Genomic DNA, 27,899 nt, shown 5'->3' with positions numbered 1-27,899 from the left:
TGTAAAAGTTCTCTTCGTCAAAAAAACACACAAAACTCATGAAATTTCATACGGAATTCAGTAAAAATAAAGTTTATGTTAGAATGTTAGATCTAACCTGTTTTCTAACATGTTTTCTAACATGGTCTAAAACATACAAAACTCATGAAATTTCATACGGAATTCAGTAAAAATAATGTTTATGTTAGAATGTTAGATCTAACATGTTTTCTAACATGTTTTCTAACATAACTATTTACAAGCGTTTTACATGGTATATGTTGCGATGGTTCATGACTCTAAACAATTTCGTAGCTTCTATTTCTTCTTTTAGTATGTCAAAAGTTTTAACGATACCGAAAGTTTCTTTATACTTCTTCTTGACGTCAGATAGAAGGAAATCTTCTGCTGTTGGATAGTTTTTGTTCAGAAATTCTAACATGTTCATTTTATCTTCTGCTGGTTTTTCTGCTTCTTTCTTTAAATCTGCATAGTCGTTTCGCATACGTTCTATCTCTTTGACGGAGTAGTTATATTTCCTCATTGCTGCTTTACATTTTGAACATTGCGGGTTCATTTTTGCGTTATATTCTGAAACCTTACCTGCAAGTATGACCAAGGCGTCAATGGTTTTCTTCATCTCGAACATAGCGGGTTTTATTTGTTCGTTCCATACCTTACCCCTACTATCTTTATCTCTTATTTCCCAAACACATTTTGCAACTAACGAAACAAAGTTGTCGTAGGTCTTAAATTCTTCGGATTTATATATGTCAGAGATGTTCTTATATACCATGTCGCAGTCTTTGTCCATAACCTTATGGTTGCAATGAAAACCAAGGAATTCATAATTTACCTTTCGTATGAACTTCTTTATTTCTACTGAGTCAGTTGCTTTGACTTCTATTTCGTCAAATTCGGGAATGGTTAGTTTTTGTTGTTGGATTTCAGGTAGTTTAGGCAAATGGTCAATAATGTCCTGCATTTCATAAAGATACTGTTCATTTGTTTCATCTTTCGCACTACAGTCTAAATTACTTGTTAACAGTTCTTGCTTTATCTTCTGGATTTTTGTTTCGAAAGTATATGAAGAAGGAATGAAGCTTTTCATCTCTACTAACATAGATGTTGGATTCATGACTAACGAGTTTGGTGCTGTTGTTGCTAACATGTTCTTACAATAAAAATAAAAAAATATTTTTTTTAAAAAACTAACTTTATTTTTTATTTCGGGAAAATTCATGAAAATTCAAGAGTTTCAAGAGTTTTAGACCATGTTAGAAAACGTGTTAGAAAACATGTTAGATCTAACATTCTAACATAAATTATATTTTTGGGTCTTTTACGCTCATTACGAAGAAGTCTTGACAAAACATTTACGAAGAAGTCTTGACAAAACATTTACGAAGAAGTCTTGACAAAACATTTACGAAGAAGTCTTGACAAAACATTTACGAAGAAGTCTTGACAAAACATTTACGAAGAAGTCTTGACAAAACATTTACGAAGAAGTCTTGACAAATTCAAGAGTTTTAGACCATGTTAGAAAACAGGTTAGAAAACATGTTAGATCTAACATTCTAACATAAAATATATTTTTGGTGTAAATTTCATGAGTTTTCTACGATGTTAGAAAAGAGGGTAGAAGACAGGTTAGATCTAACATTCTAACATAAAATATATTTTTGTCGAAAAAAAATGGTTCATTTACTCACAATATTTTTGTACAAAACGACCCCAAACTTTTAACTTCTTTTCTGCAGCTTCTAATGTTATCTTAGCGAGTTCATATTCTCTAAATTCTCTCTTTAAATCTTCTTGTTCCCATTGGTCTAGTTCGTATGGAGAATCTCTATAACCAGAACATATCTCACGTTCATGTTCTATTTGTTTTTCATGCATTTTTCTAACTTCTTCTTCGAACAAAGGTTTTGCATTCTCTACTGTATCTTCAAGTTCTTCTTCATCTAACTTCTCATGAACTTTCTTGTCTATGGAGTCCATAATTTTTCCAACTGCTATACAATATTTTGGAGAAGCCCACATTGCTATATAGTTTACGAGTCTTGGTCTACATACATTCCTCTAACCTGTTTGATTTCATCCGGAATTCCTGCATTAACATTGTATAAAAAGCAACCCGCGGAATTCCGCGGGTGGTATATTCTTCACAAAATGCCTTAAAATACTCTTCCCAGGACTTATTTTCCAACAACCTTCTAAAGTCTTTCCTAAACTGCTGACACATATTTGTTGCATTTATATAACCATCCTTGTCTCTACGTAAGACTTCAATACCGTTGTAAGTGCCTTTTGTGAATGTTTCGCCATTAGATTTGTTCGTGAACGTTTTTGCTTCGACTGACATTTCTGTTCTTACAATAAAAATAAAAAATATTTTTGGTGGGACGTCGGACATTCGTTTGTGGCTTAACCGTCGGACCACAACGATAAAAATCTCGACAAAACAATATACGATGAAGTCTCAACAAAACATTTACGATGAAGTCTTAACAAAAAATATACGATGAAATCTATTCCTGTGTTGTTGTCAAAATGTCATGTTGTCACACTTTTTCAAAAAGATGTTAGTTGACCGAGTGACCGAGTGACCGAGTGACCTGGTCGCCTAAAATATATTTTTTTCTATCTTAAGGAAATTCATGAAAATTCACCTGTTGAATTTTGTATAAAAAGCAACCCGCTGTTTTCCGCGGGTTGGTATATTCTTCACAAAATGCTTGTTTTGAGGTCGAGCCACTTTTGGCTCCACCTCTTTTTTCAACCAAAAACTCATTTTTGTCGAATTCAGCACTTTTCCGTAGTTATATATGAAAGACAATTCGGGATGAAATTTCTTCATCTGATATAGTCCTACCAGCGTTTGTAAAGATATAGTCTAACGGTTTTGTATCTGCTACTTTTGTTCTTTGTTTTTCAACCTGAAGCATTTAATATATGTAAAAATATACTGTTTTAAAATGGTATGCCATATAGCTTCTTGAATTTGTTAAGAAGTATTTTAACGTGTTTTCCATCTGTATCTCTAGTGTTTACATAAGCATAGCCTTCCTTAGTAAAACATACTTGTAATTTCCTATAGTTTACGCCGGTATAAAAGTAGAAAGAGTCCTGTTCTTCGCTATAGTAGTAAAACTCAAACGTATGCTTGCCATAGTCTGTAATTTCAATTGCTTCATCTTCTAGTTCGTCGACAAATTCGAATACTATATCTCCAAATTTGCCTCTGTTCTTATTGTTTTCAGAACGAGTGACCCAGCGTAAGTTTTCAAGTCTATTGTCGTTTCTTATACGGTTTATATGGTCTACAAAAGGTAGATTGTTAGGGTTCGGTATAAAATGAGTTGCAATGACAATATGTTTAAAATAGCATTTCTCACCAATCCTCATCCTAGCATATCCGTCATTTCGCTCACATTCGCTTAAAACTCTTTTTGTCTTTTTGTTTCTGACTTCAAATGACTCACAACAGTGAATTTCATATTTCTCATCTAACAAACAAGTTTCCCAACGGTCTGTTCCAACAAACTCAGCGTACATTTCAAATAAAATAAAAAAATGTTTTTTTAAAAAAATGTTTTATTTCATGCAATGTTTTATTTCATGCAATGTTTTATTTCTGTGCCGTCTTCAAGTATACCCCAGTACTTCCTTTTCGATATTACATGAACTTCGGAAAATACCTTGTCTAGCTTAAAACAGCCCATTTTCTCACCAACTAAACCCATTTCAATGAGTTTGTTATAGCCTTCTTCGTTCGTCATGAGTGCGTCAATGTTCTCATAGTATACCTTCACTTTGGATTTAACCTCTGAGAAGAATTTGTTGTAGTTGTCAAGGACTGCCTTTGCGAACTGAGGGTAAGACCAATGTTCGACAATAGGTTTTACTGTGGTTACTAAGCCACTTTGACCTTCGGTAAATTCGTATTTCAAAACAAAAGGGGAGAACCTTTCAACAAAGTTGTCGACCTTCTCATAATGTTTACTCTTCATCTCTTGAGGTTTTTTAATGGAATACCCCCATGTCGAATTCATAAGCAATTTGAGTGTCATTGCAAGTTTGGGGTTTGAAGCTTTCCTAATATCATACAGTTGTTGTATGACTTTTCCAACTGTATAGTTCCTTCCTGGGAACTCACCGTCTTCGTTTGGAATTCCAGTTGGAATATATTGGACAAACCTCATGTACGCAGCGTTAAGGTCAACATAGTATATCTTTTCGTTTGAGTCGAACTTGTCGCATCCAATCGGTCCAGTTCGTGAAATTCAAGTGAGTCTCTTATCTTCTGAGAAACTTCTCCTGTTATCTCATAAACATCGTCAAAGCAACCTGTTTCATATAAAACCTTCTGACCTAACTCAGAAGCTCTCCAATACAATTTGACGTCGATTGGATGTCTCAATGGAAGTTTGTTTATAGCATCTTGAAGTTCTTGCAACCTCATTGGAAGTTCTTCTGGTTCAGGTTGGTATCCGAACAATCCAACTCCTTTTGGAACTGTGTACTTCTTTTGTACTAGAACTTTGTCTGGAACAACTTTTGGTCTTGCTAACAGTGAAAAGTTTGTTTCGTCTTTTGGTACAAAAGTTTCTGTCAGCTTGTCATCTGGAATTGGTTCCAACAAACCTTTCTCGAAAAGAATGTTTACAGCTCTGACAATGTTGCACTTGCCTTTTCCGAACATAAGACTTTCGTTCAACATGAAGTGGTTGTGGACAATTGCAATCTTCAACCATGGTAAGTCTTTGTCAACAACATAGTCGTCATGTGAAGAACCTTTAGCTGTAGGTATGTTGACTCGGATATTGACATTTGCCAACGGTGCAATTTTTGCCAATTGACCTCTGAGAATGTACCTTGTCTTCACACATGACTCAAGATACTTCATCTTCTCATCTGTAACAAGACCAGAGTTCCTGAGACATGTAAGAATGCAAGGTTCATTGACAATTGTTTCAATTGAATTGTAAATTCCATACCTTGTCAAGTCAATGTCAGACTTATTTATGAAGGGGAAGTATCCAGCATGTTGTCTGACTGCTTGAGGGTTAGGTTCATACCATTCAAATTTTACACTTGCAATTCCTTCAATTGCATTCAAAATGTCTGAGTCGGAGTCAAACATTTGTTCTCTCTTTGTAGTCTTGAAAGCGTCAAGAAGTTTTGCAGCTGTTTGTTCATTGCCATGCGCATAGTATATATGACCATCCAAATCTGTTATGGTCAATCTGAGATTGTATCCTTTCTTATTTCCGTCTTGTATGGCAGCAAGTACACCCATGAAGCCTTCTTTGTTCTTTCCTTCGTCAAAGTTTACTGTAAAGGTTCGACCAGATGTAATTTGACTTCTAACTTCACGATACTTTTCATATGCATATCTTGTTCTTTCCATGGGAGCATGTGCGTCTTCACCTTTTCCTTTTTTCCTTCTCAAAGGATGCAATTGTTCGTCATGTTTCCAGTAGAATCTGGCAAAGCCGTCGTGTCCTTCAACTTGAGGTTCAGTAACATTGAAAGGCATGTCCATAAGACGTTCTTCTTCTAACCTCTCTAATCTGTTTGGATAATTTGTGCGCGCTGTTTCCAAGTCCATTTCGTAGGTCAGACCAGCCAGTTTGTCATAAACTTTTATGGGTCTTCCCTTCCTATATTTAAACTTCTTCGAAACTCTCCAACCATATCTTTGTAACTCTGCTTTTATTCTAGCAGATTTTCTATCCATTCTATATGGGGGCATTTTTATAAAAATAAAAAAATATTTTTTTTCTTTACTTTACATAACCACCTGCTGCCATAAGTCTTTGACGCCAACCCATACCAGCTAATGAAGGTTGACTAAACTTTGGTTTTGGTTTATCTTCAGTTTTTGGCTTCCCTTCTTCTATCGGTTTTTCGTCACTTTTCGGTTCCTCTGACTTTACCTCACCTGCAGGAACAGTTGTGTCGTCAACATCTTCGTAAATATCATATGCCATTTGTTTTTGTTTTCCTTTCAACTTTTTGTGTTTGTTGTAAAGTTTAGAATATTTCGACTCTAAGTCAATGAGATGTTCTATAATGAACTGTTGGTCAGTGAAGTAAACTTTTCCATCTGTTGTCTCGAAAGCTCCTTCAGACTTCAATATTTTATTTGTGAGAGTCTGTTTCTTTTTTGAGATACTAGCCGTTCCATTTCTATGAAAAGTGACTTTATAGTTAGGGTTTGTATTTCCAGACCTGGCACTTTCTATTATTGAATTTTTCTCTTCATCTGTAAGTTCTTTGACAGGTTTGACAATGGTTCTGAACTTTTTGTTGTGGTGTCAAATCTACCGTTTCAACTTCTTCGGTCATTTCATCTCAGTAAAAAATTTAGTTTGGTTTTGTTTCAACTGGTTGTTGAGGTTTTTTAAGTCGGTCTAAAACTTCTTGAGGTATAGGAAGAACTTGACAAACACGTGGTGGTTTAACTACTGGAAGCCGACAAATCCATCTTGAACCCATTTGTCTCAATGCTGTATTGTTCATTTTCATCTCAGTAAAAAATTTACATTCCCACGTTTGAGGCGGTTGCGGTTGGTTGTTGTTACCCACTGTTGTGCTGGTTATATCCTCTGTTAAAGAATCTTTCACCTTGGTCCATATAGTTGCCCTGCTTGGTTATAGTAGTCTTTGCTTTGTTATAGTAGTTTCCTGCTTGTCTTCCTACATTGTCCATCCATCCTTGAACTTTTCCTCTTGTTTCAGGATTTGGAATAAGATTTGCTGCATCTCGTGCTACATCCCAACCTTTCTGTACAGTTTGTATAATAGGTTGTGCTTTTCTCTTTAAGTATACCTAATGTACTCAAAATCTTCCTTCCAACTCCAAATACACTCTGGCTATTGTTCCCACTGCGGGTAAAAATCTGGATGCAACTCCTGCTAATGCGCCAAATAAACCCATTTCTTATAGGTAAAAAATGACGAATCCAAACAAGGACCCCTATGTTTAAGCGACAAAGAAAGCACTCATGGTAAAAATCTTTAGTTCAACACCAAATGCTTGGTTTATGGATATCTTGGAAAACATTCCGAGAGTTAGAACAGATGGACCTCCATACTGGCTAATATTTGTCGGTCAAAACACAAGATACTGTGAAGCCATACCATTACAGTCCAAAAAATATTTTAGATGTGAAAACTGCTTTGACAATATTCGTTGACAAATACCATCCAACAAAACTGACATCTGACTGTGAACGTTCTTTCAAATCAGACGATATTAAAAACTATCTGCGTTCAAAAAATGTAAACCAATATTTCATTGTCGACCAAAACCATTCTGCTCTTGGTGTCATTGACAGTTGTATAAAAATCTTAAGAGACTTAAACCAACCACAAGGTGGTGAGGTAGATGAAATGTCATATGACGACAAATATAGACACTTCTCCATGGCAAAGATGAGACAAGTTTTAAATATTTACAATAACCGTAAACAAAAAGGTTTGGGAAACCACTCCCCCGAAGAAATGAAAAACAACCCCGACTTAGAGAAAGACTATATATTTAATAGTTTAGTCAAAAGAGACAAACAAGAAAGAATGCCAGGCTTCAAACTTAAGAAAGGTGACAAAGTAAAAATAGAAATACCTAAACGCGACCCATATGAAAATACTATTGACTATGACAACAATGGGAACTCGACAGGTACTCGCATTCGTGTTCGTAAAAATAGAAGAAAGTATACAAGAGAATATTATGAAGTTTTAGGCAAACATGGCAAAATGTACAGACTGCAAGCAGAAGATAAAACTACTATTGTCAGACCTCGTTTCAAACTTGTCAAAGTTCAAGGTGGTATACTTTCAAAGACAGTTCCTAACAAATATAAGACAACTCCTGACGAATATGCTAAAGAAGTTGAAAATGACGACTAAGCATTTCTATACCATGCGTAAACTGTCATGTAAGGTGGCATGTAGTCTTTACTCTGTCCCGTTGTTTCCGAATATCCTGTAATGCGATGTGTATGGCTTCCTCCTCCCTGAGTGTCATCCCAGTAACAATTTATAGCAAACTTAACGTTGTCTTTAACATCATATCCTTTACCTTTTATCATTCCTGACCAATCCCAATATCTATGCTTATGCCAACCTGCTTGAGATGTACTTAAATCTATGTAGTGACTGTGTGCAGGTAAATTTTCACCTGAAATCGTTTTACTTCCACCTGTTTCCTTTGAAGAGTTTGCACAATACAAAAACCTGTCGACTATTTGAGTCCAAGTTCCAAAACCAAGTACTACTTCTGGTCTGGTAGAGTTCATTGACGTATAAATAGAGCCTATAGGATATAATGTTTGAAGTATTTCTGTCTTTAATGTTTGAAGCTCTGTTTTGTCTGCTTTTTTATATAACTTTTCTTCAAGTTCATTTACGTCAGAGATGCTATGTCTATGATATTTTTGTGGGTATGTTCCTTCTGTCCATGCTAAAATACGTTCTTTTTGTTGCATCTACATATCCTTTTATCCATGTCGAGTCTGCTTTTGTATTCCTTAACTCTGTAACACCTTTCTCAAGCTCTTTCAACTGTTGTCCATCTTCCATTAAACCTCTGGTATGACTTGAAACCGTTTGTGTCAACATATCTACAGTTTCTTGTCGGCTTTAAGGTCTAAACATCCTGAAACCCACCCTGTATTGGCTTTACCTTCTAAAATCTTCGATGTCCGTTCATTATACCATTCAACCCTTTCTTTAATTTCATTGTCTTTTTCATCCACATATTCCTTATCTGCCTTCTTCACTAACGCACTAGCCAGATATGCTAACTCATCGTTAACATATGTTTTATCTGCTTTATTTTCAACGTCATCTTTTGTTGCATATGTTGCATCTGCTCTGTCATGTTCTTCTTGAACTTTTTCAATGACATATTCTTTGTCAGCTTTGTTGTCAACATCTGCTTTCAAAAGAAGTTCAGATATAGGTTTCTCGTTTAAAGTTCCTTTTGTTGGATTTATACAGACAGTATGGTTCTTATTGTCTTGAAACAGAAACTCATCTGTCATTGGGTTTAATGTCAGTTTTAAGTTTCCTTCTTTCAATGACTCAGATATCTTAGAATAGTTTGAAAAGTTTGTTGTGTTCTTATTTAGAGCTTGCATAATGAGTTGTCGGTTGTGTTGTATTTCTCTCATAGACGCTGTTTCATTTGACATTTTTATTCTAGATAAAATATGCTTCCAATAGAAAAAGAAAATTCAAGAGTTGCTACAACTAAACCATTAGATGAACTTTTTACTAATGTCGGTCAAAAGTTTGAGACAGAGACCGTAAAGCATGAAGGCTATCGTTTTGACTACCCATTAAGATGGCTAAGAGACCCATCTGTCACAAAAGCTATTGGCTTTCGTAGAATGAAGTTTGTGTCTGTAGAAGATAAAAGTTTTCCATTTATTGTAAGGTTTCATATAGATTATATATCTGAAGGGAAACGAAAAATGTGGGAAGAAATTGAGCTAATACAAGTTGACCTTTCATCTTCTCTACAGACTGCGTTAAAAAATATAGAAGATAAAATAAATTCATGTTATGCAAAATATGCTGATGAATATGCAAATACCGAGAGCACACTTTATGTGAGAATTGTATATGACAAACAAAATTCACAAGTGTCATTTCAAATCTACGAAGACAATCCAAAGAAAGACGAACAAATATATACAGAATTCACTGCAATGTCATGGTATTATTTGCAAAGAATGTTAAATCAGAAAGTCGAACTTCCTTTAGCAAATATTTACAGTCGATATGCAAGAGATGAACCATATTTATTTAAAGATGTTTTCGACTCAGATGCTATTATAGTTCATGCTTCATTTTCTGGTGCGCAAAACTCTTTCTTATGCTTGGCAAATGACTTTTACGAAAAACCTACAAAGTTATACGAACCACCAAGTGGAAGTATTTCAGACTTTCAAGTATGGTTTACTACAGATGGAAGAAAAAGAATAATTCCATTATACCATGCGTTTTACTTAGAACTTAGTTTCATATACAACTACTATCGAACGGTAAAAATATAATTTTTTAATACGGTTGAGGTGTTGGATTTGGTTGCCAACTAGACTGTGGTGCAGGTTCAGGCGGTTGTATAACAGGAGCTTGTTCTTCTGGTTCAGGGTCTTTAGGTATAATACAACGAACTGACCTACTCTTTTGCCAATATTTTTGACTCCGTTCCAAATTCCTCTTCCTACGGTTTTTATTCCATTCCATATACCTCTTCCAACATTTCGAAAGAAGTTTCCAATACTACTGAAGAAACCCATTTTACTATATGTAAAAATCTAATGTCCACCTAGTCTCTTACGTTTCCTTCTGAGTTCCATAGCATTCTTTAACTGGAGCTCATACATTCTATTTCTCCTCTGGTAGAAAACATACTCTGGGTCAACTCCTGTGTTCGCGTCATCTGCATAAAGTTGTTTATATCCCACTTCAGGGTTTGTATAAAACTCTTTCCATCTCATATTTGCATACCATGGTGGCAAACCTAACGCAGCGTCATTTGACATGGCAGTTTGCATTTGTACATCTGTTGGCACTTGACCATAGTTTGCCATTGCAGTTTGTATTCTAACTTCATTTGGAATATTCTCTGGGTTTGGTTGTCCAGGTTGCTGTGCATTCGCTAAGTTCTGTGCGTCCATTTAATATTAGATAAAAATATCTCTTAAGTACATATACTGAACATTTGCAGGCATTGGTTCATCTTCATATTCTCTGTACTTTTCTGCCACGTCAAAGAAATAGATGACACAATGGAAAAAACCTAAAACAAGTAGTCCTATTTCAAACACATTTACTTACCAATAAAATTTCTTTGTTATGACACTTTCTCCGGTTTATAGGACCTCTCTCATATTCTATCTTGTCATATCTAAACTCATAGTCATGTATGTCCTCTAACCATCTCATGACACTTTCCAAACCACTTTTATCGGATGTAAAGTAAAAGCATGGATGGTTTGTAAAACGTCTAAAGTTTCTAAAGAGTCTCTCAAAGTCCAGTCTACTTGGTATTGAAAATCCCATGTGTTATAGAACGGTGGGTCCACTATAAAGAAAACATTTTCCTTGTCTTTATATTTTTCATACAAATCTGTCCAATGACATCTCACAAACTCTATACCCTCAATATATTTTTCTATGTTCTCTTTGAAAACATTTGTATAGTTAAGATATAAAACTTTTGACATAAGTGTTTCAATGTCATGAACTCTTATAGAACCACTATATAATAGTCTAGCAGATATACTATCCCAGTCTATATATTCTGCTTTTTTCAAAACCTCTCTCACAATATTTTTCTTATCTAATGGTATACGTTCCATCTTACCTATAGTATCTTTTCTTTTAACTCTTTCAATATATTGTTTGTGTCTGGAATATGTTTGAGACGGTCATATAGTTGTCGAAGTCATTGCATATAATCTTTGAGTCAGGAAATATGTATGGCACAAATGAGATATATAGAAACTTCCACCGAACAAGTCTACAAATGTTAGACCATTCGGTAGTTTCTTAAGTTCTCTCAATAGAATATCTTTACATCTACTCTTATTTCCAAAGAACGGTAACGGTGGTTTTGTAAAATTCATTTATATATAATAATAAAATGTTTTTTTCCTGAAAAGTGACAGAAAGTGACAAAACATGTACGAAGAAGTCTTGAAAATTCAAGAGGGTAGAAAAGAGGTTAGAAAAGAGGTTATATCTAACCTTCTACCCTAAACATTATTTTTGTCTGATTTTACGAAGAAGTCTTGACAAAACATGAAAACATATATAATTTGTGAAAAGCTCCTGGAAGACCCGTATATAAGAACTTCATTTATACTAAACATCTTCGGGGCTAGAGGGCACGAAGTGCCTGGAAGCCCCACTCCCTTTTTTTTTTTTTTTTTTTTTTTTTTTTTTTTATTTTCTAATATATAACTATTTTATATAAAAATCAAATTCAATGATCTTAAAAGCGAAGGATAAACCTCAAAATTTACGAATATAATGAGTGGGAATATAATGCTTATCTATCATAAAACCATATGAAATATTCCCACTCATTATATTCGTAAATTTTGAGGTTTATCCTTCGCTTTTAAGATCATTGAATTTGATTTTTATATATAGTTATATATTAGAAAATAATATGAGTTTATGTGATATTATTTTTCAGAAGATTTCATTCTATATGCCTATGAAAAGTACTCTCAAAACTAACTTTTTCCTAATTATAATTAAATCTAGAATATTGTATTATGCTTAGTATTATTTCATTTTTCTCATTCAATTTAGAATTTACAAATGTCAAAAAATTGAGAGTTGTCACTTTTGATGAATTTCTGTTTATTACACAATCTTTACACTTAAATAATATTATGTCCATATTAAATAAAAACAATCCTTTGTGCGCTAAACGAAATTTTAGAAGTAATTCATTCAAATATTTTTATGAAATGTATGAAAATGAAACATTTGTTAAGACAGTTCTTCGATTCAGGTCCAAGTCTTGACACTTGGACACTTTTTTATGAAAATTCAGTTATCACTGAAAAAACACACTGAAAATGAAAAATTTAATCCAACAACACAAGGAAATTATTATGTTACAACATGTTTATTCAATGAATTTAAAGAAGTTGTTGTCTATATAGACATCAATGATCAAACAAAACTTCTTATTTCTATTTCTGGATTCAATGGCACAAAAACTCCATCTCGAACAGTTTCTTCTTATAAAGGAAGTTGTGTTATCTATCGAACATGTGCCACAAAATCTATACAATCACAATCAGGATATGAAGGAGTATTTTTATATTCATATATATCAGGATTAAATACAAACAACAAAAACATTTTTGAAGATTCAACAGTCTTTGATTGTGGAGAAATAGATAAAGGAGATTCAATTAATCATTTAAGATACGGAAATCTTAGTTATTCACGAAATAACATAACAAATAACAAATGTTATGAAGATGTTTTACTTGATATTTATTCAGAACAGAAATACAACAGTCAATCATCTTTCATTGATAACAAAGCAAACTCTAGATGCTTTTTTATTTTTAATACTGGTCCACATCAATTTTATTTATGTAATATCATTAGAAACAATGCTAGTCAATATTGTTTTAATTTATATCAAGCAACAGTTACATTTGAATCTTGTTCAATCAAAAATAATAATTGTACACAAACATTTTATTTTTGGTCATCAAGTTCAGCTACAATCATTAATAGTGATTATGATGGACAAACATCAAGTGCAACAATAACATACTCAATAAACAATTTATACAACAAATTATCACATCTTTCTACAGGACTTTGCGAAGCAAAAAATAAAATTGAAAATAATTTTGAAGAAGAAAATGAGATAAAAAAATTCAACCAAATGAAAAATTTTTGCATCTCCCAATATTTAATCAACTACCAGTGTCAACATCTTCTTAGCATTTCTCATATTCCTTCATATTCAATTTTATCGCTGATTAACTAAATAAACTAATTTTCAAATTTTTAATAATAAATTAATATTTCCAATTTCTGTTTTCAATCGATCAGTTGGATATACAAATCCAGATCTCCCACTTGGTTGATTAGTTTCACCACCATATAGATATCATCCACCACTTTTAGAAGGAAAACTTGACTATAATATTCCTTTATCAAAGTTTTTTCCTGTATCAGTCTCAGTTTATAACCGCAAAGATTATTTTTGCCTGTAGATCCGATAAATAGAAAGATATCAACATTTCTTGAAATTGTAATAGTTGATTCTGCATATACACTATATCCATCAGAGTACTAATAGACTTGTCATTGAGAATCATATGCTTCAAATATATATTTTCCAGGATCTAAATTTATTTTGATATATGTGGGATAATAAGTGCTATTACGTGGATAAAAAGAATTTGCATGATATTGTGGGCATATAGGAGAATAATTTTGATAAACTTTACTTGTATCTTGGATAGAACATTTTCCATATCGAAAATTATTTGCTCCAGTCATGAATTACTCAGTACAATTTGAAAAGTTTTATAATGTATTAATAAGATCTAAAACAATTTCATAATGGCGTGATTTAAGATTAATATTTTCAATTAGGATTTATTAGAATGACAATAGTAAATTTTGATAAAACAAATGTATTTACAAAGGGATATTAACTAGACAAAGATGCCAATTGAATAGTAAATCATTTTTTAATTTGTCATGAACGAATATGACAACTTTAATATATGATAAAGTCATATCTTCTTAATTCAAGTGTAAAAGATGCAAAACTTAACGTTAAACATGAAAATAATAGTTACATTTTTGAATATCCATGTGTTAACTATTATGAATGCACATATTATGTTCTTGAAATGCAGCCTGGAATCTATAAGTTTGAACTTTATGGTGCATCAGGTGGCAGCGGCAGTGGGCATGTTCCATCATATCGATTTCCCAATGGAAGCTGTATTTCACAAGACAGAGTTAAACGTGTGAATGGAAATACTGTCTGCAAACAATTACCAAGTACTGGAGGTGCAGGTGCATATATTTCTGGCTACTCAGTTCTTTTTCATCCAATGAAAGCTTTTGCTACAATTTGAGGAATGGGATATTTTGATCAAAGAAATTCTAATTGTTATAAATCTTTTAGTTTATCTTGCATGAATCGAGGTGGTTATGGTGGTGGTGGAAGTTCTCCTGGTTACGCATCAGGATCAGGAGGTGGCCAAACCGCTGTCAAATTTGAGAAAAACGACCTTTTTCATCGTGTAATTGTTAGCGGTGGTGGAGGCGGTTCTGACAACGGTGGTGGCACACTTCAACAGTCTGATGACGGCTCCGGAGGTGCAGGAGGTCTCGAAGCGCAAAGATTTAATATAGACTGTATGTATATTGAAAATTTATCCGCAAATTCTACTTTTGGATTCAGTTTTGGGCAAGGAGAATCTTCTCGCACAGATGGTTCGAAGAATCCATATGGAATCAAAACACCACATGGATTCACAGACAGAGGAAGTGCAGGTGGTGGGTGGTATGGTGGTTTTTGCAGTCATCACAATAATGGTGGTGCTGGTGGAGTTTCTTCTTGGGTTCTGTCAGACAATGCAATTCTTCCGAAAGGAGAATTGACTTTTTATGACGAAAACTATGAAGAAATTGGTCAAGATCGTTATGCATATGATACTTCTGTATCGTTCAAGTTTTTCGATGTTCAGCATGAGTCAGGTGTATGGGAAGGACACGGAAAACTAATTATAACATACTATCCTCTAACTAGTCATTGTTTACATTATATCCATTTTAATTGTAATGCTATTATGTATGCTTGTAGTCTTTCTTAAAGATCTTTTTAATAAAACATTCCACAGTTATTTTTCATATAAAATGATAATCAATAATTGAGGATACTAGCTTTCTATGCAATTTTAAATGCAAAGCAACAATACTCACAATGCTTATCTAAATTTCAATTGAGATTTATAAAAGTGACATAAATATTGTTATTGAGATTGCATCCTTTTAGATAACCATTAATTTCTCTTTACTTTCTTATCGAAAAAAATCATACAAATGCCCAATTTCGGAGGAATTGTAAAATATTCGTAAAAAATTGAATTTAATAAAATTAATTACTTTATTGAAGTCTACTTCGTCAATGTAAAAACAAAAGTTATTTGTATGATAATGTTATTTTGATAAAAACAAAGATTCTCACATGAAATAAAATCTGCAATACAAGTGATGATGCAAAAACCACTTCCTTTATGACCAAATCTACTCATAGCTCCATCTGGTTCTGTAAATTGTTGGCTTCCATTAAGCATTATTGTATTTTCAAATCTCCAATCATATGAAATGCTTTCACAACCTTTGAAACCAGAAATATATGAGCTTCCTCCGCCCCCTGAGCTATCCTCATCCCAATGATATCCAGATCCACCGTCATACCATCCAGCGCCCCCTGCACCAGCCATATCTGTTGATGTTCCAGGTGAACAATTTGCTCCAATGCCAAATTCTCCATTGAATTGTCCTTTTCCTCCTGAAGTTTGATTTGCGCCTTCTCCGATAATGGAATCTGATTCATCAAAACGTGTTCCATTATGTCCAACTAATCCACCTGCATATCCCATTTTATCATAATATATAGCACCTCCTGGAGCACCGCTGACAATTACTCTTGATCTCAAAATTGAGATATTCAATCGAATGTCTGTAGATCCATCGCTGCCAATACCTCTTTTGCCATTATTATATATCCCAATAATAGTACTATTGCCTCCCCCGTTATTACCACCATAGCCATATAATTCATTTGAATGTTGAGCAACACCTCCAACAAAAATATAAAATTCTTCTGTTTTGAATGTATATCGATCTCCTCTCACATATGCACCACCACCAATTCGTCCTGCTCCCCAAAGTTCATATCGATATAAACCTTTTTCAATTCTTACTTTATAAGGTGGACAATATATTTGAGATTCACATTGATATGAGAAATAATACTTTTTTCCATATCTATGTGTTATTGAAACATCATAATTCAATAAGGAAAACTTATTTTAATCCTCATTAATTTTTTTACTTGTATCTTACAAAGATATTTTAATTGATATTATGTAGGATCTACAATTTTATACCAAAAATGATCCAAGGAAGAAAATTCGAAAAGCTTGGGATTCATATTTCCCGACAAATTTAGCTAAAGAAAAATGTAAGTTTCAAAGTACTAAGCTTGATGCAAGAGAATATAATTATCATGTTTCATCATGTAACTTTGACTCGGTAAATACACAAGGTTCTGTTCATTTTCGAAACAAACAACACTGCTATCAAATTTCTTATTGAAACTACACTTTTTAATAACTGCAGCAACACAGCAAATGGTGGGTGTATTTCATATATTCAAGAAGGCGAATTTATTCAAGATCGAATTTGCAGTTATTCTTCCAGAATTGATAGTGAATATGACTACGGTGTTTATTGCTTCATTCATGTAACACATTTATCCGAATTTAAAAATTTTATTCATGATAGTTTTATTAGCAAGAGTGGATATAAAGATTATTTTACCAATGGATTCGGAAACATTTTTTTGCAAAATGGTAAAATTCAAAATAAATCAATTAACATATCATATGCACGTATAATGCGTGATGATTTTTACATAATTTCATCTGATTCAGCTAAATCTAATACTTCATTTTCTACCTTTTTTAACGCAACAAGCGGTCATAGAAAAAGATTCTATAAAAACAAAGTTCAATTTTTTGAACAATTATTTGATTATCGACTTCTTTTAAACTAGCTAAAATAACATATTCATGATCTGTATTTTTTTCATATAATTATTTATTTAATATTGAAATGCAATATATTCAGACTCTAAAGATTAAGGAGATACCGTAGGATCATTAAAAGAATATAACATCGCACAAAGCAGAGGTAAAGGATGAACATATACAGGGGGAGGCATCAACCTTGATAATGATAAATTCTGTAAAGGAGATTAACACAACCTCAGAACTTCAGGAGGTGGTTCATGATGTTTTGGTAGTGGAACATCTGATGATTATGTTTCAGATAGTAGAAGTTGTTACATTTAGTGGACATGAAGTTTGTGTTTCTGTCATCAAAGAATCAAAAAATAGATAATATATCTTTCAAAGCCCAAAGAGATATCTCAGTCCACTTTTCAGGATAGAAATTCGAAAGAACAGTTATTCTTGATTGCCTATTGTTTTAGAGAAAACTTCAATGCGATAAAGTTTATCAAGAAATGCATCAATTTCGAAAACACAATTAAACAATGAAAAATTAAGATTAAACTCATTCTTACTAGTTAAAGTGTGTTTGGTAGATGTTGTTTTGTATTTGTATTTAAAACTTCTACTCTATTATTAGAATTTGTTTGAGTTTCTTTCGCAGATAAGATTATTCTTATGATTAGAATTGTATTGTAATTGAGTGTGAAGTGTAAAATATGAATGAATTCTTAGATTCTTGTAAATCTTGAAAATAAAAAAATGCCAACATAAATTTTTATAAAAAATACCAAAAAAGTGACATAAAATGTTTTGATTGTCAACTTCAAGGGATTATATATCCCTTGATAAAGATAATGTCTTCGCAATTTTAATTATACAATTGTTGTAAACATAAATTCATCAAAAGTGACACCTCAGAAAAGCTAAAATATTGAATTTTTGGAACTTTTGATAGAGCACGTTTTTAAATATTAATTTAAGTAAATGTATATTTTGTAAAGATTCTTTTTAATAAAAAAATAAAATTTTGAAGAAGAACACAAAATCTTCTGAAAAATAATATCACATAAACTCATATTATTTTCTAATATATAACTATTTTATATAAAAATCAAATTCAATGATCTTAAAAGCGAAGGATAAACCTCAAAATTTACGAATATAATGAGTGGGAATATAATGCTTATCTATCATAAAACCATATGAAATATTCCCACTCATTATATTCGTAAATTTTGAGGTTTATCCTTCGCTTTTAAGATCATTGAATTTGATTTTTATATAAAATAGTTATATATTAGAAAATAATATGAGTTTATGTGATATTATTTTTCAGAAGATTTCATTCTATATGCCTATGAAAAGTACTCTCAAAACTAACTTTTTCCTAATTATAATTAAATCTAGAATATTGTATTATGCTTAGTATTATTTCATTTTTCTCATTCAATTTAGAATTTACAAATGTCAAAAAATTGAGAGTTGTCACTTTTGATGAATTTCTGTTTATTACACAATCTTTACACTTAAATAATATTATGTCCATATTAAATAAAAACAATCCTTTCTGCGCTAAACGAAATTTTAGAAGTAATTCATTCAAATATTTTTATGAAATGTATGAAAATGAAACATTTGTTAAGACAGTTCTTCGATTCAGGTCCAAGTCTTGACACTTGGACACTTTTTTATGAAAATTCAGTTATCACTGAAAAACACACTGAAAATGAAAAATTTAATCCAACAACACAAGGAAATTATTATGTTACAACATGTTTATTCAATGAATTTAAAGAAGTTGTTGTCTATATAGACATCAATGATCAAACAAAACTTCTTATTTCTATTTCTGGATTCAATGGCACAAAAACTCCATCTCGAACAGTTTCTTCTTATAAAGGAAGTTGTGTTATCTATCGAACATGTGCCACAAATCTATACTAATCACAATAGATATGAAGGAGTATTTTTATGTTCATATATGTCATCATCAAATACAAACAACAAAAACATTTTTGAAGATTCAACAGTCTTTGATTGCGGAGAAATAGATAAAGGAGATTCAATTAATCATTTAAGATACGGAAATCTTAGTTATTCACGAAATAACATAACAAATAACAAATGTTATGAAGATGTTTTACTTGATATTTATTCAGAACAGAAATACAACAACAGTCAATCATCTTTCATTGATAACAAAGCAAACTCTAGATGCTTTTTTATTTTTAATACTGGTCCACATCAATTTTATTTATGTAATATCATTAGAAACAATGCTAGTCAATATTGTTTTAATTTATATCAAGCAACAGTTACATTTGAATCTTGTTCAATCAAAAATAATAATTGTACACAAACATTTTATTTTTGGTCATCAAGTTCAGCTACAATCATTAATAGTGATTATGATGGACAAACATCAAGTGCAACAATAACATACTCAATAAACAATTTATACAACAAATTATCACATCTTTCTACAGGACTTTGCGAAGCAAAAAATAAAATTGAAAATAATTTTGAAGAAGAAAATGAGATAAAAAAATTCAACCAAATGAAAAATTTTTGCATCTCCCAATATTTAATCAACTACCAGTGTCAACATCTTCTTAGCATTTCTCATATTCCTTCATATTCAATTTTATCGCTGATTAACTAAATAAACTAATTTTCAAATTTTTAATAATAAATTAATATTTCCAATTTCTGTTTTCAATCGATCAGTTGGATATACAAATCCAGATCTCCCACTTGGTTGATTAGTTTCACCACCATATAGATATCATCCACCACTTTTAGAAGGAAAACTTGACTATAATATTCCTTTATCAAAGTTTTTTCCTGTATCAGTCTCAGTTTATAACCGCAAAGATTATTTTTGCCTGTAGATCCGATAAATAGAAAGATATCAACATTTCTTGAAATTGTAATAGTTGATTCTGCATATACACTATATCCATCAGAGTACTAATAGACTTGTCATTGAGAACATATGCTTCAAATATATATTTTCCAGGATCTAAATTTATTTTGATATATGTGGGATAATAAGTGCTATTACGTGGATAAAAAGAATTTGCATGATATTGTGGGCATATAGGAGAATAATTTTGATAAACTTTACTTGTATCTTGGATAGAACATTTTCCATATCGAAAATTATTTGCTCCAGTCATGAATTACTCAGTACAATTTGAAAAGTTTTATAATGTATTAATAAGATCTAAAACAATTTCATAATGGCGTGATTTAAGATTAATATTTTCAATTAGGATTTATTAGAATGACAATAGTAAATTTTGATAAAACAAATGTATTTACAAAGGGATATTAACTAGACAAAGATGCCAATTGAATAGTAAATCATTTTTTAATTTGTCATGAACGAATATGACAACTTTAATATATGATAAAGTCATATCTTCTTAATTCAAGTGTAAAAGATGCAAAACTTAACGTTAAACATGAAAATAATAGTTACATTTTTGAATATCCATGTGTTAACTATTATGAATGCACATATTATGTTCTTGAAATGCAGCCTGGAATCTATAAGTTTGAACTTTATGGTGCATCAGGTGGCAGCGGCAGTGGGCATGTTCCATCATATCGATTTCCCAATGGAAGCTGTATTTCACAAGACAGAGTTAAACGTGTGAATGGAAATACTGTCTGCAAACAATTACCAAGTACTGGAGGTGCAGGTGCATATATTTCTGGCTACTCAGTTCTTTTTCATCCAATGAAAGCTTTTGCTACAATTTGAGGAATGGGATATTTTGATCAAAGAAATTCTAATTGTTATAAATCTTTTAGTTTATCTTGCATGAATCGAGGTGGTTATGGTGGTGGTGGAAGTTCTCCTGGTTACGCATCAGGATCAGGAGTGGCCAAACCGCTGTCAAATTTGAGAAAAACGACCTTTTTCATCGTGTAATTGTTAGCGGTGGTGGAGGCGGTTCTGACAACGGTGGTGGCACACTTCAACAGTCTGATGACGGCTCCGGAGGTGCAGGAGGTCTCGAAGCGCAAAGATTTAATATAGACTGTATGTATATTGAAAATTTATCCGCAAATTCTACTTTTGGATTCAGTTTTGGGCAAGGAGAATCTTCTCGCACAGATGGTTCGAAGAATCCATATGGAATCAAAACACCACATGGATTCACAGACAGAGGAAGTGCAGGTGGTGGGTGGTATGGTGGTTTTTGCAGTCATCACAATAATGGTGGTGCTGGTGGAGTTTCTTCTTGGGTTCTGTCAGACAATGCAATTCTTCCGAAAGGAGAATTGACTTTTTATGACGAAAACTATGAAGAAATTGGTCAAGATCGTTATGCATATGATACTTCTGTATCGTTCAAGTTTTTCGATGTTCAGCATGAGTCAGGTGTATGGGAAGGACACGGAAAACTAATTATAACATACTATCCTCTAACTAGTCATTGTTTACATTATATCCATTTTAATTGTAATGCTATTATGTATGCTTGTAGTCTTTCTTAAAGATCTTTTTAATAAAACATTCCACAGTTATTTTTCATATAAAATGATAATCAATAATTGAGGATACTAGCTTTCTATGCAATTTTAAATGCAAAGCAACAATACTCACAATGCTTATCTAAATTTCAATTGAGATTTATAAAAGTGACATAAATATTGTTATTGAGATTGCATCCTTTTAGATAACCATTAATTTCTCTTTACTTTCTTATCGAAAAAAATCATACAAATGCCCAAGTTCGGAGGAATTGTAAAATATTCGTAAAAAATTGAATTTAATAAAATTAATTACTTTATTGAAGTCTACTTCGTCAATGTAAAAAAAAAGTTATTTGTATGATAATGTTATTTTGATAAAAACAAAGATTCTCACATGAAATAAAATCTGCAATACAAGTGATGATGCAAAAACCACTTCCTTTATGACCAAATCTACTCATAGCTCCATCTGGTTCTGTAAATTGTTGGCTTCCATTAAGCATTATTGTATTTTCAAATCTCCAATCATATGAAATGCTTTCACAACCTTTGAAACCAGAAATATATGAGCTTCCTCCGCCCCCTGAGCTATCCTCATCCCAATGATATCCAGATCCACCGTCATACCATCCAGCGCCCCCTGCACCAGCCATATCTGTTGATGTTCCAGGTGAACAATTTGCTCCAATGCCAAATTCTCCATTGAATTGTCCTTTTCCTCCTGAAGTTTGATTTGCGCCTTCTCCGATAATGGAATCTGATTCATCAAAAATGTTCCATTATGTCCAACTAATCCACCTGCATATCCCATTTTATCATAATATATAGCACCTCCTGGAGCACCGCTGACAATTACTCTTGATCTCAAAATTGAGATATTCAATCGAATGTCTGTAGATCCATCGCTGCCAATACCTCTTTTGCCATTATTATATATCCCAATAATAGTACTATTGCCTCCCCCGTTATTACCACCATAGCCATATAATTCATTTGAATGTTGAGCAACACCTCCAACAAAAATATAAAATTCTTCTGTTTTGAATGTATATCGATCTCCTCTCACATATGCACCACCACCAATTCGTCCTGCTCCCCAAAGTTCATATCGATATAAACCTTTTTCAATTCTTACTTTATAAGGTGGACAATATATTTGAGATTCACATTGATATGAGAAATTGTTATATACGAAAACGATAAAAACAGTTTGACAGAAAAGTGACACCTTTACGTGTCAAAAATATAAAAAGTGATATTTTATTCATCATTATCTTCTTCATAATTTATTTCATATTCTTCGTCTTACCAACAAAAGATGGGAATGTGAACAATTGCGGGCAATTTTTAGCCATTTTGGCTTGGAACTAGAGCCTGCGAGGTACATGGATAGTATCAGTACCTCACAGGCTCTAGTTCTCTATATGGCGCCGAGAAATTTTGGTGAAATGTGGTCGCATTTCACCAAAATTTTTTCGGCGCCATAGGATGAATTGGAGGGTGAGAGATATTATTTCATACAATACTACTCTCACCCTCCAATTCCCAGCCAAAATGGCTAAAAATTGCCCGCAATGTGAACAATTGCGGGCAATTTTTAGCCATTTTGGCTTGGAACTAGAGCCTGCGAGGTACATGGATAGTATCAGTACCTCACAGGCTCTAGTTCTCTATATGGCGCCGAGAATTTTGGTGAAATGTGGTCGCATTTCACCAAAATTTTTTCGGCGCCATAGGATGATTGGAGGGTGAGAGATATTATTTCATACAATACTACTCTCACCCTCCAATTCCCAGCCAAAATGGCTAAAAATTGCCCGCAATGTGAACAATTGCGGGCAATTTTTAGCCATTTTGGCTTGGAACTAGAGCCTGCGAGGTACATGGATAGTATCAGTACCTCACAGGCTCTAGTTCTCTATATGGCGCCGAGAAATTTTGGTGAAATGTGGTCGCATTTCACCAAAATTTTTTCGGCGCCATAGATGAATTGGAGGGTGAGAGATATTATTTCATACAATACTACTCTCACCCTCCAATTCCCAGCCAAAATGGCTAAAAATTGCCCGCAATGTGAACAATTGCGGGCAATTTTTAGCCATTTTGGCTTGGAAACTAGAGCCTGCGAGGTACATGGATAGTATCAGTACCTCACAGGCTCTAGTTCTCTATATGGCGCCGAGAAATTTTGGTGAAATGTGGTCGCATTTCACCAAAATTTTTTCGGCGCCATAGGATGAATTGGAGGGTGAGAGATATTATTTCATACAATACTACTCTCACCCTCCAATTCCCAGCCAAAATGGCTAAAAATTGCCCGCAATGTGAACAATTGCGCGGCAATTTTTAGCCATTTTGGCTTGGAACTAGAGCCTGCGAGGTACATGGATAGTATCAGTACCTCACAGGCTCTAGTTCTCTATATGGCGCCGAGAATTTTGGTGAAATGTGGTCGCATTTCACCAAAATTTTTTCGGCGCCATAGGATGAATTGGAGGGTGAGAGATATTATTTCATACAATACTACTCTCACCCTCAATTTTAATTACTTAAACTCATTCTATTTTTTTGACATGTAAATGTCACTTTTACTGAGATCTGACACAATGTCAGATCTCTTTTTTTCGTATATAAGAAAATAATACTTTTTTCCATATCTATGTGTTATTGAAACATCATAATTCAATAAGGAAAACTTATTTTAATCCTCATTAATTTTTTTACTTGTATCTTACAAAGATATTTTAATTGATATTATGTAGAAAAAAAAAAAAAAAAAAAAAAAAAAGGTAGTGGGGCTTCCAGGCACTTCGTGCCCTCTAGCCCCGAAGATGTTTAGAATATGAGAGAGGTCCTATAAACCGGAGAAAGTGTCATATAAACATCTGTCATTTTACTCAGAATTTTCATGAAATTTACACCAAAAATATATTTTAGGGTAGAAGGGTATATCTAACCTCTTTTCTAACCTCTTTTCTACCCTCTTGAATTTTCATGAAATTTACACCAAAAAATATATTTTAGGGTAGAAGGGTATATCTAACCTCTTTTCTAACCTCTTTTCTACCCTCTTGAATTTTATGAAATTTACACCAAAAATATATTTTAGGGTAGAAGGGTATATCTAACCTCTTTTCTAACCTCTTTTCTACCCTCTTGAATTTTCATGAAATTTACACCAAAAAATATACTACTAGGGTCATTTACGAAGAAATCTCAACAAAGTCTTTACGATGAAGTCTTGACAAAGTCTTTACGAAGAAGTCTCAACAAAGTCTTTACGAAGAAGTTTAACAAAGTCTTTACGAAGAAGTCTTGACAAAGTCTTTACGAAGAAGTCTCAACAAAGTCTTTACGAAGAAGTCTTAACAAAGTCTTTACGAAGAAATTCATGAAAATTCAAGAGGGTAGAAAAGAGGTTAGAAAAGATTAGATATACCCTTCTACCCTAAAATATATTTTTGGGTCATTTACGAAGAAGTCTTAACAAAGTCTTTACGAAGAAGTCTCAACAAAGTCTTTACGAAGAAATTCATGAAAATTCAAGAGGGTAGAAATGAGGTTAGAAAAAGAGGTTAGATATACCCTTCTACCCTAAAATATATTTTTGGGTCATTTACACTCATTTACGAAGAAATCTCAACAAAGTCTTTACGAAAGTCACAATAAAACATCTGTCAAAAGCCGCTTTTTAACTTCACTTAAAATGCCACGTAAGCTACGTAAGAATATACGTAAGAGGAAGAGAGCATTGAAACATCCAATAGTAAAACTGACACCACAACAACGTTGCAACAACAAATTATGAATGACCCCACTATGTTGCAACAAATGTCAAGCAATCCTATGCTTTTAAACCGAGTCATTGTGCACAGAGTGGAGGTTTAAGAGCGGGCACTTTTAGCGAAAATGGCAGGCTATGGTGGAGCTGCAGACGGAACAGCATATAACCCTCAAAGTCAAATGAATTTGAGTTCACTCAAAAATCAAATAACAGATGTCAAAAAGTCAAACATAGACATACAGAAGCAAATAAGCGAAAACGAAAAGAAACTAGAAATGACAGACACACAAAGAAACTCAATGAGTTAAACGTAGAGAAAAGAAGAAAGAAGAACAACTGAAAGAACTAAGTACAGAGGAATATGCGAAAAAAGTGTCAGAAAAAGCAGCAGAAGTAGCAAAAATGGAAAAGATGTCATAATTTGAAAAAACCATACTCAATCAATATAAAGTACTGAAAGATGAAGAGATAAAACAAAAGCCCTGAAGACATATATGGATAGCGATGAGTATAAAAAAGAAGTTGAAGCAAATGTAAAGGCAGAAAAACTTTTACAGTTGCAAAACCAAACCGTACAGTATGAAAACTTAGCACAAGAAAGTAAAAATAACGACGCGGCTATGCAAAAGGCAATGAAAAGCGCAGAATATATAAAAGCTAACAATGACTGGTTAGATGCCCAAGCCAACGCTAAAGCAGCCCAACTCATAGGGTCAATAAGGACAAAAATACAAGCGGATGAAGATAGTCAATGAAGCTTTAACAAATGCTGACTTTAAGAACGCTTTCGAAGCTCTTCATAGTAAGGTGAAACTAGTGAACGACTTCTCATCTGGAAGAAAAACTGAAGTCTGAAGGTTTCGACAAAGAGTTAAGAGAAGTAGCACAAAATATGACGAAAATAACAGATGCAGCACGAGACAGGCAGTTCAAAGTGCCTATGACGCCGTTAGAGCAACTGTTGTGAAAAGTCAAGAAAAGAGTTACAAACAGACCAAAACAGACCTAGTAAATGCTTTCTTAAGAACGAAAAGTCAGGTAGGACATTAGCTGCAGATGGAACATATGTGCCAGCTGGTGGAACTTATATACCACCAAACCCTCCAAGAGAAGCACCTGCACCAGACTACCTAAAACATTTACATCGTCACATGGACACAGACACAGGCATGCACCAAAACCAACACAACAACCAACACAACAACCAACAAACAACCAGCACAACAACCACCTCCACAACAGCACAACAACCAAACACAACCAGCACAGCAACCAACAGTTCAAAACCTGCACAACAACAACCACAAACAGAGCAAGGACATAAAAGAAGTAGAGAACAAGGAAACCAAGAATTCTTAAAAATGCTTAAAGAAGAGTGTGGTTTCCCAGATACTGTTGACTTTAGTGACAGATATAAAGAAGCTATTGGAAAGTTCAAGGATGGAAATACTGACCCGAACCTATTTAGCTTTATGACTCAGCACCAAATGGGATATAATTTCAAACCTGGAAAATACAAGCTCGCTAAGGGATATGATTTAATAGCATATCATCCAAATGACATGAACGAATTTACTCCGAGATATTTGATGTCAGAGCTAAATGACAATACAACTTTCGTCATGAAACGCGTAAAAAATAGAGACGGAACGAAAGAACAAAAGCTTATGAATGCGGATGACGTAGATAGGGAAATTGTTGAAAACGGTCTCGGAATATATGAAAATGCCAGCAGATGAGGTACAAGAAACTCCACAGGAAGAACTAGTTCAGATACAACCAGATATGGAAGAAATAGTTCAGCAACAACAGCTAGAAGAGCCTGAAGGAAACGAACAAGTCACTCCTTTGGAAACTAACTTCACAGAACTAGATGAAGATTTGGAACAGCCGAAAAATCTTGACCCTCAACAAGAGCATGAGGTGAATATGGAATCTTTCCAAGAGTCTAAGAAAGATTCGGCTGACATAGTAGAAGAATATCGAAAAATGTTTGCCGACATACAAAAGACTCCAACACCAGATGAAAATATTCAGCATAAGAATGGAAGAACTGAAAAAAATGTACACAAATACAACAACCCTTTTTACTTACGAGCATTTAACGTTCAATCTTCGGATGAACTCGGTGAAAATAAAAGGTTAAATTTCAAGAAAACATATAGAAATGAAACATTGTTTAAAGTTCATTCAGAACCTAACCAAGATGGAAACAAACCTACTTTTGTTTCTGCAGACGATGGAACTACAATGAGATGGGGTCATAAAGCTAATTCGGAAGGTGGTTCATAAACTTACAACCTCAATTCCAAGAA

The 27,899-nt window shown here is 33.3% G+C and overlaps 4 protein-coding genes and 5 pseudogenes across 9 annotated transcripts, besides 9 other annotated features; 3 read left to right on the top strand and 6 right to left on the bottom strand.

Annotated features, from left to right (window-relative positions):
* Positions 1–11,952: part of a mobile genetic element that runs on past the window's edge.
* Positions 236–1,150, bottom strand: TVAGG3_0637810 (organellar and viral DNA polymerase type B; the record flags this gene model as incomplete). Its single annotated transcript, XM_001297474.2, has 1 exon — positions 236–1,150. The coding sequence occupies one exon, from the start codon at positions 1,148–1,150 to the stop codon at positions 236–238; it is 915 nt and encodes a 304-aa protein (XP_001297475.2).
* TVAGG3_0637800 lies at positions 1,687–2,347 on the bottom strand (annotated as a pseudogene). Its single transcript has one exon. A coding segment is annotated over exon 1 (661 nt).
* Positions 3,597–4,447, bottom strand: TVAGG3_0637790 (annotated as a pseudogene). Its single transcript has one exon. A coding segment is annotated over exon 1 (851 nt).
* On the bottom strand, positions 5,101–5,725 carry TVAGG3_0637780 (uncharacterized protein; the record flags this gene model as incomplete). The annotated part of the gene is made up of 1 exon (XM_051241105.1): positions 5,101–5,725. A coding segment is annotated over one exon (625 nt), but the record flags the coding sequence as incomplete, so codon positions are not given.
* TVAGG3_0637770 lies at positions 5,772–6,336 on the bottom strand (annotated as a pseudogene). The gene has a single exon. A coding segment is annotated over exon 1 (565 nt).
* Positions 7,417–7,902, top strand: TVAGG3_0637760 (uncharacterized protein; the record flags this gene model as incomplete). Its single annotated transcript, XM_051241104.1, has 1 exon — positions 7,417–7,902. The coding sequence occupies one exon, from the start codon at positions 7,417–7,419 to the stop codon at positions 7,900–7,902; it is 486 nt and encodes a 161-aa protein (XP_051087691.1).
* TVAGG3_0637750 lies at positions 8,383–9,188 on the bottom strand (annotated as a pseudogene). The gene has a single exon. A coding segment is annotated over exon 1 (806 nt).
* Positions 9,207–10,055, top strand: TVAGG3_0637740 (uncharacterized protein; the record flags this gene model as incomplete). The annotated part of the gene is made up of 1 exon (XM_001579341.2): positions 9,207–10,055. The coding sequence occupies one exon, from the start codon at positions 9,207–9,209 to the stop codon at positions 10,053–10,055; it is 849 nt and encodes a 282-aa protein (XP_001579391.2).
* Positions 11,953–12,347: 395 nt separating the features above from the next.
* Positions 12,348–12,384: a mobile genetic element.
* Positions 12,385–18,193: 5,809 nt separating this feature from the next.
* Positions 18,194–18,231: a mobile genetic element.
* A 556-nt stretch (positions 18,232–18,787) lies between these two features.
* Positions 18,788–18,824: a mobile genetic element.
* A 4,158-nt stretch (positions 18,825–22,982) lies between these two features.
* Positions 22,983–23,044: a mobile genetic element.
* A 120-nt stretch (positions 23,045–23,164) lies between these two features.
* Positions 23,165–23,273: a mobile genetic element.
* Positions 23,274–23,662: 389 nt separating this feature from the next.
* Positions 23,663–23,771: a mobile genetic element.
* A 142-nt stretch (positions 23,772–23,913) lies between these two features.
* Positions 23,914–24,021: a mobile genetic element.
* Positions 24,022–24,562: 541 nt separating this feature from the next.
* Positions 24,563–27,899: part of a mobile genetic element that runs on past the window's edge.
* TVAGG3_0637650 lies at positions 26,477–27,712 on the top strand (annotated as a pseudogene). The gene has a single exon. A coding segment is annotated over exon 1 (1,236 nt).

The sequence above is a fragment of the Trichomonas vaginalis genome, chromosome III (assembly GCF_026262505.1).
Source record: "Trichomonas vaginalis G3 chromosome III, whole genome shotgun sequence".
Taxonomy (NCBI): domain Eukaryota; phylum Parabasalia; order Trichomonadida; family Trichomonadidae; genus Trichomonas; species Trichomonas vaginalis.
Note: the sequence above shows the minus strand (reverse complement) of the source record. Positions and strands in the feature narration are given on the sequence as shown.